Source organism: Musa acuminata, chromosome BXJ3-2, assembly GCF_036884655.1.
Source record: "Musa acuminata AAA Group cultivar baxijiao chromosome BXJ3-2, Cavendish_Baxijiao_AAA, whole genome shotgun sequence".
NCBI classification, from domain to species: domain Eukaryota; kingdom Viridiplantae; phylum Streptophyta; class Magnoliopsida; order Zingiberales; family Musaceae; genus Musa; species Musa acuminata.
Window position 1 is genome coordinate 32,177,243 of NC_088350.1, and position 14,675 is coordinate 32,191,917.

General features: G+C 36.8%; 1 protein-coding gene across 3 annotated transcripts; it reads right to left on the reverse strand.

The window, feature by feature from the left end:
* Nucleotides 1–3,282: 3,282 nt before the first annotated feature.
* On the reverse strand, nucleotides 3,283–14,538 carry LOC103975252 (DExH-box ATP-dependent RNA helicase DExH9). Of its 3 annotated transcripts, none has more exons than XM_009390165.3 (14): nucleotides 13,928–14,538; nucleotides 13,091–13,291; nucleotides 12,791–13,009; nucleotides 12,165–12,497; nucleotides 11,622–11,726; nucleotides 10,710–10,820; nucleotides 8,257–8,507; nucleotides 6,056–6,179; nucleotides 5,557–5,836; nucleotides 5,315–5,457; nucleotides 5,079–5,228; nucleotides 4,762–4,994; nucleotides 3,904–4,168; nucleotides 3,283–3,790 (listed from the first exon to the last, which is right to left on the reverse strand). In XM_009390165.3, exons 1-14 carry the CDS (start codon nucleotides 14,192–14,194, stop codon nucleotides 3,512–3,514), a joined length of 2,961 nt encoding a protein of 986 aa, XP_009388440.2. In that variant the 5' UTR covers nucleotides 14,195–14,538; the 3' UTR covers nucleotides 3,283–3,511. The 3 variants fall into 3 exon arrangements, with proteins under 3 accessions (XP_009388440.2, XP_009388441.2, XP_064996192.1); XM_009390166.3 differs by having other exon boundaries at nucleotides 13,083–13,291; nucleotides 13,928–14,117; XM_065140120.1 differs by having other exon boundaries at nucleotides 13,091–13,300; nucleotides 13,928–14,061.
* Between the last annotated feature and the right edge of the window lie 137 nt (nucleotides 14,539–14,675).

The window sequence follows — 14,675 nt, forward strand, 5'->3', positions numbered from 1 at the left end:
GTAATTTGTAAGGATAATTAATACACAAATAGAATTTTTATTTTTTTGTTATGAAGTGAGGCGTCATAAATGATGGTGGATGTTTCGAGTTCAACATATAGATTATTTATTATCATGAGTATATTATCGTAATAAATAGTTATATTTACGAAGATTGTACTATCGTAGTTGTCATCTCGTTATCAACTTATCGAAGAGATCGAATCAAATTTTTTTATATTTTAAACTTTTACAAAGTCTCGATAAATACGTTCTGATCGAATAATTTTTCATTGGTGATTTCGTCACTTCATCAATTATCTGGACTCCATCAATAAATTCTCCTATGACCATTTATTACATGCACCACCCTCAGTTGAAATCAAGTCATTCCTTCATCTTTTTATCAAGCAATCAACTTTGAGACTAACAAGTGGTATATGATTCTACTATCAATAATTAAAACTTTTACTAGCTAAACTAATTAACATCCTTAAGAATGATTATATAATGCTTTGAACTCCTAAATGAGTGGATTTGGAACCCTCTATCACACTTGCATTTTAGGTATTAAATTTATAAATTTAGAATCTTTAATAAGTTTGTTGATTGCATTATGATCATATTAATTATTTTAAATTTTACACGACGAGATTTTGAGTGATATACTATCACCATGAAAAAAATATTTGTTAGTCTAATTATTCCCTTCTAAGCTTAAGGTGAAAAATAACACACATATATTATTATATTGTTGTATTCTTTTGCCATTGGTCAAAATCTGTTTGACTTTGGAAGGATATATGTGTAATTGCGCTTTACATTTAGTTTTCCCTATCGATTACGTGCAAGGAAGATGGGGAGAGAAGTTTATGTTTGCTTACACATGTATATATACCTTCAAAAATTACCCTCTCATTGATTGGAGGATGCAACGGGATCAACGCGGGGCCGACCATATGAGACTAGCAAGAGTGTATTGTGGACGTGCAAACGATCCGAGCGACAGCACGAAACATGGAGCCCGGCACGTGCAAGCCAGGACAGCGCACAGGCCGAAGGTCAAATATGATGGGACCCACTGGTTTGGGTGAGAGGAGCGTCGAATCCTGACTGGGTCGGGAGACAGGGGATCCCTCCGAAGGCGCTGCCGCGGTGGAACGCACTACGGTGAGCCTTTCCGCGGACAATTATTCTTTATGTGGTGTACGCGTCTGGATGGCTCGAACTGCGACATCCCAGATTTTAACGGCGTTAGCCGCGGGGAGGAATCCGAGGAGATCACTCGGGTCGCTGACACGTTCCACGTGCGCTGGCGCCCGCGTCGTCGGGCTATTGCGGATTCGGTGGCCAGCACGTTGGGCACCGCCGTCGGAGCACGTGGTCGATGCTCTCCCCGTCGATGACGCTTTACGCCACGGCGTGACCGTGGGCGAGAAGATGATGCGGCGGATTCCCCAAGGGGGCGATCGGAAGTGGGTGGTGTCTCGCCATGTCGAACTTTTCTTGCCAACGAGGTTTTCTTTCCTTCTTGTTTTTGCCCCCTTCAATTTGAGCCTTTTACGCTCGTTTCTTGTGTTTCCTCGATTAATTTTGAGTCACTCCCTTCCTATATTTTTTTTTCCGCCAATGATCTTTTAGTTTTACTGTTTGTAACTCAAGTCTTAAATCAATATAATCGTTTCTCCTTTTAAGAAAACTTTGTAATACTCCGTGGAGTCATCGGTCTAAATTAGTCATTCTTAATATTTTAATTCTTACACTCTAAAAAATTACATCGATATTTATATAATTATAAAAATAAAAATATTTAAATTCATTTATGATAATATCGTTTATAAAAATAAAAGATAAAAAATAATTTTAAAGTCAATTTATAATAGCAGATGATGTTGGTGATGGAAAACGATAATATCGTCGAGGGTCACGGATGACTGTTGTGGATGAGTAAAATAACGACGAGAGGTGAGAGTTACTTCTGCATTTGTATCAACATCAACACAGTTATCGAGTGACATCACTTTATATCTATATTAGTATTGTCATAATTATCAAGCGATATCGCTCAACATTTGTATATCCTTTCGTCGTTAGGTATCTGCATCAACGTGAATACAAATGTAAATCGATTCTCATCTCTCATCGTCGTTGTTTTTCTCATCTACATCACCCACCTACGACCCTCCAACGTCGTTGTTGTCTACTACTATTGACGTCGTCCGTCCCTGCAAACTAAAATGTTACAATTATTTTTTATATATCTATTGTTAAAACTGATTATGTTATGATAAATAGACATAACTATTTTATTTTGGATTGATGTGAATGTAATTTTTTTTAGTATAAAGATCAAAATACTAAAACCAATTAATTATATGAGATGATACGTAATTAGTCCACCACCAATACTTAGTTTCGATGTATGATAAACCATTAATCTTTTGCACACTGGTGCCGACAAAACCTGCTTGTGTTCAGATCTACACTACTCTAGAGATGAGAGATGAGATCTTTCCTGGTCACGCTTTGGTGCGAATCCTGGCGAATCTAATCATGCTGCAGGGGTGAGGATGTCAGCTTTCAGATGCAAATGCAACGGTGGCACCATTTAGCACGGCTGAACGAAGACGAAGTCTTTCAAGGTCACGCAAAAGAGACGCTGGCTCGAGATGGAAGGTGCTGAGTAAGGCATGAGATCGATGGATTTAATGGCCAAGATCGCTTGGGCCTTCTTTCGTTGGAGCACAGTGTTGTTGTTCTCGTTCGAGTCACGGACACGATGCATAATTCTATATGAAATAGCAGAGATTGGTGGACTGAGTTACTCGAGTTGTTTCTGAGGATTGGCAGGGAAACTGTTTGTACTGGCGTATGGATTGGGTCCCGCAAAGATGGTGAGTCTCGAGATGGACGAGTAAAATATGTGTCCATATGTAATTGGAACTATATTACTATATTAGCAGTCGGAATATAAGCATAAAATAGTTTACTTACTTAAATAGTTTCGACTCTCGAGATATTATAAATATTATACATCAAAATATAAAATAAATCGAATTTAATATATTAGTCAAGTGTGCCTCACGCATATATTTTTTTAATAATAAAAAAATAAAAGAAAACAAATATCAAAATTAGGTTGAACGAAATTTCTTATTTCGATCACCAAATATCTCAAGTAGCATTTCATGCAAAACGAAAACACATTTGTAGGAAATAAATTATTCGTATTCAGATATCTGTGCTTCAGGACTAACGAAAATAAGCTCTATCTTTTGCTCATGCAAAGTTAAGAAAAAAAAAGAAAAAAAAAAGACTTCCAATCATCACTGAAATTACAATAATAAAATTCACTTTTTCGTTATGTTTGATAGGGTCAAAACTGAACCTGCGGTGGCTCCTCTTCCTCTCCCATCCATTTCAACCTTGAAATGTCTCATTCTGTACAATGATCGTTTTGGAAACCAATGAAACCAACTGCTCAACCCACATAATAAGCATTAGTACATGCTGCATCAGTCTGCTTTTCCTACTACAAATATAGAGATGCAGCAAACACAATGTCTCGCTTAATTTTTGTAACAGCCTCTTCGAATTTGGATTCTAATTCAATTTCTCCGATAGATTTTGCTGCCAGAATTAGCTGTTGCAGAACTTCCTCCAGCCTTTTAATAGCCCTGATTAAGCTACCTTCGAAAACTTGAGCTACTTCCATGATCTGATAAAATTTTGATCCTTTGGCCCATGAATAGACAGCTTCCATGATGTCTGGACGAAAAGCGTTGACAAAATTCTCGACGTCGATTTGGATCTGCCAGAACATAGCAAACAAAGATGTTGCTGAGTTAAACTTTAGTTGTAATCAAATCTCGGTCTCTTTCATCCCAAAGATAGCAAAAAGCAAGTCAAGATAGATCAAGACACCTTGCATTCAAGTTGAACATTGGCAACCCTTCTTGCTATTTCTTGCAGCTGAGAATAAAGCAGGTCAAGCCCTTCCCTTGGCTTAGGGGCATCTTGCAGCTTCTCCTGCCAGACAAAACACGAAAGCAGGGCTACCATCTCCTCCAAATTGGCATCTTTCAGTATCCCGCTAAACATAAGTTCAGTTAGTGTTAGTTCATCAGCACTGCTTATCTCACAGGCTACCTTGCCCTTCAGCTCCACAACATCCTCACTGGTAATATATCTGCAATTAGCAGAAGGCCACAGCTTAAGATAAGTCCAAAATGGTAAAAACCAAAATCACCACAATGAAGAAAATATGCATAACATTATCATGGCAAACAATGCACTAGCAGTTCATATTATTCCAAACCAAAAAATTGACTAGATGTAAACCAGATATAAGCATATCAAACCGAGTAGCACTTTAATAAAGATCCAAGTTATACCCTTGCTCCCCCTATTCAGCAGAACCTAACTATGTAGCAATGTCACACTGCACCTTTTTGTTTAGAACATAAAACTCAGACGCTAACACAAAGTGGCATTTCAAATATCTTGATGTCGACAGAAATGCAGAGATGAGAAAATTTACTCAGTTGCCATTTTGAACCACTTCATAGACTTGTATTGCTTACTAAAGCAGCATAGATTACAAACTTTCAAAACTTCAAAAAATACACTGCTAGAAACTAGTAACAAAATTTGGCATCAAAAGTATGTTATTTATCTATTTAAACTATTTAACTAAGGGAACCGACGGAAAGATATTTCAGTTTCCTAAAACCCAATGACGAAATATGTAACTGGAAAAATATGCTGGCAGAGGAGCTATACCCCAGTCTACGGAGAACCCGTTTCCTTGCTTTAAGCTCGTCTTTGAAGGCAAGTGCTGTTGAAGTTTGCAATGCTTTCCTTATCGACTTGATTCTGGCTGTCAAATCTTGCTTAGAATGAAAAACCTTCAGTTTTTGTTCAATAAGCAGTGAGTTTCTGATTTCATGCTTGAGGAATAAGCTTTCGATAGCCTCAATCCTTCTAATAGCTTTTCTATACGAATTTGATTGTACCTGTAAAGAAAGAGATGCTTATAAACTTAAGAGATCAGAAACAAGATGAAATCAAACAAAAAAAGAAAAAGAACAAATCCTCACTTTCATATCCTCCTCAGGATCTAAAAGAGGTATCCCATCTTTGGCAAATCTTAAAAGAACTTCTGAAACCTTCTTCAGAGTATTCTCCCGAGCTTCTAGTGGCAAGAGATCCTTTGGAATGAAAAGACGGATACTGCTTAAACTATCAACCTGTTGATCAAATCACCATACTTGAGAATTAAAACAGCACTTGTGAGAGAGTTAAAAGTGAACCAAGAAAAAGAGGCTTCAGTAACCTGAGAGAGAGGCAACGAAACAACAACAGGTTCTCCGCGTTCATTTAAAGGAACAATCTTCGTTGTTTTCTTCATTCCTTCCTTATTCACGACACATCTTGTGAGGACATCACATGTGTAATTAGCATCCTCAGGTCTTCTATCTGAAACATCATAAAGAATTTTTCTAAAATAACAGGAAATTTCATAAAAATGTTAAGCATATCCTTCAATGACTGGCGTTAATAGTATATGTCACTTACCTTCAGCTGAGCCTTTTACCCTCTCAAAGCTAATTATTACTCCCCACGTAACCTGTTCCTCGCCGGAGAAAGATGGCATCTTGTCATCACCAACTATACGGATTCTAGCAAGCCGGCCAGGCTGCAAGAACGGCAAACAGTACTTCGGGGAGAATACAATATCACGGACATCGTTCTTTAAGCTTCGGTACTGCTGTAATAGATTATAATAGTCCTTCAAGCTCTCCTCCTCTTCAATAACCATAGAATCTCTCTCCATTTTTAATTCCTTTAATTGTTTCTGCAGAAAAAGAAATGAAAGTGGACTTGGAATTATTAGCTCTAAAAATAATGTTATAAGCATAATACAACTAAAGCAACTTGCAATTCAATTCATGTGTAAGCAAATCATAGAATTCTCAATACTTGAGGGAAAAGATATTTTAATGCCATTTTATCTAGTGACAAGGATCATCCTGGAACAAAAAAAGAAGCTAAGATTTAGATGACATCAACAAACCTCAAGATCAGGAAGAGATTGATCAGATTGAAATTGGTAGAATGAATTTCGAAGAAGTTTTTCCGGGTCACCATCTTCACACCTTATTTGATTCAACAGCATGTTGTAGCTTAAGTGGAAGGCACTGTTAACATAAGTCATATTAGAAAGGTATCCTATACTCCTAAACAATGTGTGCACATAGCAGATAAACATAAAACCAAGCACACAGCCAAGAGCCAACATGCAGACATTATACATGCATCCAGATATGCCTATAGTAGCATGAACACCAGTGGTTATTGAGCACAACAGCTTTGATATGAAAACTCATACTTCAGGTTGTGACTAATCAGGAAACAAAAAAAAATCATAATGGAGTTTGGATAAGCTTCCAGCTGTTGATTTCAGTGATCCATGTTAAAAGAAAAACAACTGTCCTTGCTAGCTCCAGTGCTACACGTCAGTTTGCAATAGACCAGGAAAGAAAATTAGCCTCTCCAAAACCTTCTTGTGACATGCTATGCTATGGTTTCCTTTATTCAAATAAGAGAATTGAAAATAACTGATGCAAAGAGTCTAAAAGATCAGCCATTTAAAGAGAAACTCAACTAAGAAAAACATGCATTAGTTGTAGCATTTGGACAATGATCTCTAGATAAAAAGGACATGATTGGTGCCTTATTCAAAAGAAGGGAGAAGTCAAGGTTTCAAAAATTGAGATCAAACCAGTTCAGTCATTTCTAATATAATATATCTAGTTTTGAATCGGCCAGATCTTACAAAATGGATCAGATGATTGGATGGCCACAAAATCGGAGGAAAATATAAGCAAAAAAAAAAAAAAAAATAAATAAATGATAAATAAAAAAAATAGAGGAATTAGAAAATTCAAAACATAGAAAACACAATAATTTCTATAAATTACTTTTTTTTTCAAATATTGATATTAATAATATTACTATTCTTAATATTTTCTCTAGGTCTAGCTAAATTTGTTAAGTTTATGAATTTAATAACTTTGTCATTGGATATATAGAACATGTTATTCCATCCATACCAGTAAGCTTGATTTTGGTTGCTGCACCTTTTCAGGCAGTCCAATCCAGCTTGTTTTTTTCTTTCAAAGCCCCACATTGAGGTTTCGGTGTCCTATACCATTGTCACAGACAAATATGTAAACAGAGAGTTCAATGTAATGTCTTATGCTCCTATTGTTTCATTTTCTTTCCACTTCTTCCTCTAGACTCTAGAGTACATGCCATTTTTCATGTGGTGCCAGCATTTCATGGGAGCACAATAGCCAAGTAATAGCAAACATTCTGATAAGCCATGTAACAAAAAGCAAAAAAAAGGTGAAATTAGGCGGTCAAATATTTTAGGACACTTGGTGTTGCCTATCACAGATTTCGATCTAAATCAGCCGATCCTTGATGCAGATCGGCAACTTTTAATATCCTGGGAGAAAATTGAACACATTTAAGCAAGCCCTTCTCTCTTTAATCTAATTTTGTGTGTGTTCACGTAAGTATGATGTTTCATATATTTCCATAGTCCACTTCAATTTGTTTCTTTGGAGGCATAACTAAAAATCATAAAGATTTTACATCACTAAATTGATGGATAGTTATCCATTTCCAAGCTCTACTATTTTACTCCGAAGTCCCAAATCAAGTATCACAAGTCACAATGTATAAATACATTATCGAGAAACCAGACTTCAAATGAACCACCCTTTCTGAGGCGAAGACCATGTCAGCCATCATCTTACATGATTGGTGCATACGTCATGGAGTAGATCCTTGGAAGGACACTACACTGGTAATATTCACTTGTAAGAAGTCATAAGTGTATTAGTCTTCCTATACATTGGATATTTGATTGACACCAAATCCTTGTAACTGATATATGATGCAGATGTTATTTGGATTAGTGTTACCTGGAACATTCATTAGTTCCAACTGTCTATCTTGAAGTTTCATGATAGCAAGATCAAAATTACAAGCATAAAAGAACCTCCATTGGATTACATTTCATACTTCATAATTATGTGTAGAATCTCTATAAAGAAAACAAAAAATGTCTGAAATATTAATGTCCAATGAGTATGATGGAACTATGATATTAGTGCCAGCAGCATTTTTGTCAGGCAAGAAAAAAAATTGAAGTAACCAAATGAAGAACAAAAAGTATAAATCCAATTTTAGAGGAATATCTCATACCTGTTTAAACTATCAGCACTTCCTTTAACCATTAATTTAGCAGTGGATGGCTCCATTTTTTCATCCACCATTAAAATACAGATGCCACGCTGATCTATGCCTCGACGGCCAGCACGTCCACTCATTTGAATATACTCACCACTTGATATCCATCGAAATTTATCACCATCAAATTTGCGTACATTTGTAAATACTACAGTCTTTGCAGGCATGTTCAAACCAATGCTGAAGGTTTCTGTTGCAAATAAACACTGAAGAAGAAAGTTTGTATGTTTAGCAATGCATCAAAGACTCAGAGTAGATGCTTGTTTCACATACATCAAATTATGAACAAAGAATTTCTTCTATAAGTAGATAGGATCTCCTTAAAAGTCAAAGGTCAATATACTTTCTCCAAATAACCAGCACAGATAACAAAAAATTTCAAGAAAATAACACAAAGCACCAATTATGAAGTCACAAATCATATTCAAACTGAACAAGGCTATGAGCATCTTTTATCATTTGGAATGTTGGGCAGTCAGTACCACATGCACAAAAAGAGCATAACAGGTAGATATCACAGACGTATCATGTTTCAAACAAGACAAGATAAGGAATTATTGCATTCACTAAAAATAAGTAGCACCAGAAGTAATATGACAAAATCATATAAAGCAACCTATAAATATCATAGGAACCTTATAAATATGTTGGTAAACAGTATAATTTGATATCACAAGCATAGAGGTATAGTTAGATCAAAGAATGTAAAGTCTGAAATATTAAATAGAAAGATATGTTGATTTGAACTATCTGGCAAAATTTCCATAAAGAGAGCTCAATATGTAGAAAAGATACATCTAGCCAACCTAAATTAGTTATAATTTTTTATAAACATGTTGTTCAAGAATCACTATATAGATTAGGACATGTGACAGTCACATCTATGATCACAACTGAGGAACTCAGCAATGCACAAATTTCGAATTCAATCAAATCCAAGAAAAGAGGTCCTAGAAACACCATGAACCATACTGAGAATTGTGCCATATTACAATTAGATATATATGTAATAAATTAAGCATCTGACTGTGAACAAAAAATAACACATAAATGATAAATTAAATGATAAATAGTAATTCTACTTGTAAGCATCTCACTATTTGTTAAAAGTAGTTCTATTTAATGCATTGCACGAGTACAAAGCATGTGAAATACATGAAAACTTCTTAAATGTACAAAAATCATAGATCCAGCAACTTAACAGAATCATTTTTGCTTAACCAAAGTGGGTCGATCAATTCATCTAAAATATCCATTTTCATGGTTTCACAAGCTAAACTACTTGAACTATATATTACCTAGAACAAGGTTCTTAATTTTGTACCGTACCGAGCGGTATGCCCTAGCATACTGCTCGCTATATGTATTTTTATATACATATATTTATATACATATGTATGTAAAAATATGTTTATATACGTATGTTTACTCATAAACATATGTATTTTTATATTAATTACTATAAAAATTATTTATAAAAATATCCCCTTTCCATCTCGAGAGATGGAAAGGGGGTGATGGCGGAGGGGGCGAGGATGTGACGCATCGCCTCCATCCCCAGCTCGAACTCATCCCTCGCAAGGCACTCTGTAATGCTCCCGCGACAACCAGATCCGATGGGGATCTAACATAGGGCGAGCTCATCTCCCGCTCCCTCATCGCTACCGCCCTCAACAACTGTGAGGAAGAAGACCAAGATGACGACGAGAGCGAGAAGAGGAAGTAGCAATCCCACCTGGGCCAGGATCCCTTCCTTCGTCGTCGACCGCAACCTCCCCAACCACAGTAGCCACGATCCCTCCGCCCCCTACCGCGTTTTGTCCATCAGTTGATATCGCAAGGTAGAAGGTGATCCGTGTACTGGTCAGCTAACGAACCGATACGTACCGCCCGATATGTGCAGTACAATTCGAAATTTAAAACCTTGACCTAGAACATGGAACATGCAAGGTCATGATGGTTCATTGTACATCAAGTCAAGGTCGATCTGCTATTTTGGATACAAGTACACATTGAACCACTTGGGCACCTACTAACAAATTATATTGGCTTTAATGGTCACCATTTTGTGTTTAATTAGGTTAAAATATAATGGTATGCTAAATTAAAAGCTAAAAGTTGATACTTCCAATCATCTGGTACCTTGTGGTCTTAAACTTCTTTTGAATGGATCTTTGAATAGTAATGTATTCATTTTGTGACTGTAAATCTGAAAAATATTTGTTGTATTGGACTTCTAGTCTCAACAATTCGAATCTTTTATCATTGTGAATAAGTGAATAAAAGTACCACAAACTATGGATGCTAACCTCCAATCACGGCTTTAAGGTCGTATAGTTTCCCGGAAAACTTCATGAATCTCTTATGAAATTCATCAATCATACAAATTAAAAGCTATTACCACTGACCTTGATGAGACCCTCTTGAAAAAGTATTTCAATCACTTCTTTCAGAATTGGAAGTAGACCAGAATGATGTACACCAATTCCACGTTTTAACAAGGGCAGCATATTTGATACCTGTTCAGAGAATGTTCAAAGGAAACATCAAGCCACAGTTTCCAAGAAACAGTTTACACAAGGAATTGAAAATTGAAATTACCTACTTACATATTGTTTCTCAACAGCATAACACAAAGATATCTAAAAAACACACTAAAAGATGACCCAGTTCAATTATCAGAACCAAAGCATCATTTAATGGCAGAAACATTGATCACCCTTCTAAAAAAAGAAGAAAAATAAATTCCAAACAAATATGAAGAAGTCAATGTGTAAATTACAAAAAGGAAATATAATCCACATGTTAACACAAAATGAGAAACCCGAAAGAATACCAACCAAAAGAAAAGAAAATCCTCTGCTTCATCATAAGTTCCCTCAAAACAAGTTCAACTGACAAGTCTGAAATCAACCAAGCTTATCTTATGAGAAGTTACTTTTATGGTTTAGGCCAATGGTGATGGTCAGATTCAACAGAGAGTAGGTTAAATTCATGATCCGTTCCAACTTTATCAGTTCAAGCCAATCTAATATATTTAAATTTTCCATGCTACCTTCTAGGGTGAAAAATTGTAAAATGGAAACCAGATCAGAACAAGAGTAGATCAAGCAGCCAATTAAAGTATACAGCAGGACTTGTGCTTAGATTCACTTGATCTTGAAGGTCACACCACAGAATTATAAAAAGAAATAGAAGTAGACAGAAGAAAGGGTGAGAGAAGAATAGAAAAGGAGGAAAAAGGACCTTTGCCTCCAAACTAGATAGTACTTTTTGCAAAAAAAATGAGTAAGACAATTAGCTATGAAACTAAATCTTGCCTGAGGTAACTTCTTGTCATCATCAGAAAGTATATCCATGGCACTCCAAAATATTGTTTCAATATTCACTTTTTCATCTTCTTCATTTAAGTCCAACTTTGCCATCTGTATCACAAAATTAACAAGAAAAGTTTTGTTATATAAATTGAAGTACAATCATAATCTTGGTCTAACATAAATTTATTTTTTATTCAAAAAACAGAAAATCCAAAGAGCTTTACTGCTAATATTACACAAGTACTAGAAGTCCTTAAAAATGTCAATTAAAGAGACAATGGTCTGGCATAGTGCTCTATTTTTCTAACAAAACCAATTACAAACTAAACATTAGTAGTCAAATGTACAACCACGCAAGTTCACATATATAATAAGCCTGTTGATAACAACAATCATTGTTATAAATTTATGCCACTAGCCACAAGGATGAATCTTCAAAAGTTGGTGCATTGTTGGACTAGCAAAGATAAACAAACATCTGAGGATTTTTTGAATGTATAAATATAACTCAAAGGATCCTATCGAGCAAAAGACTAGTAGTGTTACCTGCATTGCAAGAAACTCACATTCCCTTTTGCTAAAGCTGAAAAGTATAACAGGATCATATTGGCGCTGAATTATCATCTTCACCATCTTAAATATGTCACTTTCCTCACGAGGCTTACCAGCTAATAAAGCCTTCTGCCATTTTCCATTATCACGTTTGTTCTCCTCAGCTGGAACAAGGGCATTCAAAGCTTTCTGAAAACTGTCCTCTCTAAACTTTCCCTTCTCATCCACTACCAAATATAGGCCATTGCCCCCAGAAGGAAAAATGTAGTGCTGAAGTGGTGTAGGTCGATAATCTGTATAAACTATATGGCATGGTTTTCGATGAACCTGAAACGAAAAGAAAAAAATTATTTAACATGTACGATGTACATATTAAACCATCAAGAGAACCCTAGTGCATACAAAAACACGGTGCCTAATATTTCAATGATCGGACATGTTCAAACTTTGATATGGACAGTTAGATGAAAAATTAGTGTTCAGTGTTCCTCATAATGAAACAGAGAGAAATTTGATGCTATAAAATTGATCAGTTAAAACTAATGTATCAAAATCCTCAAAATGGCATTTGAAGTAAATTTTAAATGGAAAAAATAACAAATATGATGAAGAGAAAGAACCTTTGCAACCCAATCTGCAAACTCCTTAGCATTAGGAACCGTAGCAGAGAGAAACACAAAACGTGAGTTCTTAGGAGCCATAACAATGCTTTCTTCCCATACTACACCTCGCTCTCTATCACGCATGTAGTGGACTTCATCAAAAATAACCCAAGCCACCTCCCGCATAATTTCTGATCCTTTATACTGCATACTACGCCAAATTTCAGTGGTCATAACCTACAAAACAGAATATAAGATCAATAACATAACGTAGTCAAAGAGTATAAGGTGAAAGATGCCATATGCTCACAGATCTACCAAGCAAGAGGCATTAGGTTCTATGGTTACATCCCCAGTCATGAGACCAACATCTGAAAACTCTTCTTTAAATTCCCTGTACTTTTGGTTGCTGAGGGCCTTGATGGGTGAGGTATAGATGACGCGTTGCTGATCTCGCAAAGACATGGCAATTGCATACAATGCAACGACTGTCTTCCCTGCTGATGTATGTGCCGAGACCTAGAATACCTCAACAATGAGAAAATGCACCTCCATTAAAAAACAAAGCTAGCAGAAACCATCACCAAGAAAAAAAAACAATCTCACAGAAAGTACAATCCGAAGACCTTGTCAACATACTCGACCAATCTTGAGAAAAAGGAAAACCACATTAACATGTTTAATGGTACTAGAAATCTAAAAATTTCATTCTGATGACGACTTTGAACATGAAAGGGAGAAACCAAATTATTCCAATACGACTAGGGGAAGAAACTGATGTTGAGCCTTTGAAACAGCACTAAAATGCTTCCACACAAATCGATGTATCTTTGAGAGTTGTAACACCAATAAACTACTTCAAATAAAACAGACGAAATGTGCAGTCCAAAAAATAAGCAAACGAGAAATTTTGAATTCCAAAGAGAAACAATAGAAGATTAAAAATCAAATTACTTCAAGTTGGATAAAAAGAAATTTCCGAAGAAATATTTGATCTTTGAACTAGCTAGAGTATGTTAACACACACCAACAAAAAATAACACAAAAAACGTAAAAATTCTTCACCTAAGAAAAATAGATTTCCCCAATTCCTCATCAAACTAAATCCAGGAACCAAAAACAAGTACCCAGAGGGAAAGCGACACGTGGCCATACCATGACGGATTCACCACTGTCCAGGCACTTGATGGCTTCCAACTGGAAGGGGTCGAGCTCGAAAGGGAACTCTCTGGCCGGAGTCTTCGAATTCTCGGAGGCAGGGCGGGGCCGCGTCGGGGCCGCGTAGCCATCGGGGTAGGAGACGTCATGGAGGCACGCCACCGGCTCGTCGAGGCGGACCACCGCCGCTTCCCTGGGTGATTTAGAGGGTGGCACGAACTCCGGATTGGAATCCTCAAGGGCTTTTCTCTTCAGTGACGACATTGTGGAGAGGGTAACCGAGATGAGGAAGAACCCTAAATGGGGTTATTAGGGTTCTCCTTGAGATCGTCAAACTTAGCGCGACGGAGCAGAGCCGCCTAAAACCCTAGGTTTGGCAAATATACCTATACAACCCTATGGGATGATAATATCACATATGACCTCCTCAAATTATAAATATTATAAGAAGTGCGAATCCCTCTCCCGCGGCCGATAGCGGAGGCCGCCTGCGCCCTTGCTCACGCGAGGGCAGCAAGGGTCGTCGCTGCTGCGCCCCCTCCTTCCTCGCACGAGGGCGACGCAGACAAGGGCAGGTCCGACGGAGCGAACGGTGGCGGAGGGCAGCGGTGAAGGGGTAAAATGTCTTTTCCTTACGCGATCAATACGCCCTACGAAAATTTACCAAAGATATGAGCTTTTTCTGAAAATTCGCCCTTATAAGAATACCTCTATATTCATAGATACCCCTTTGAATTAGAGAAAA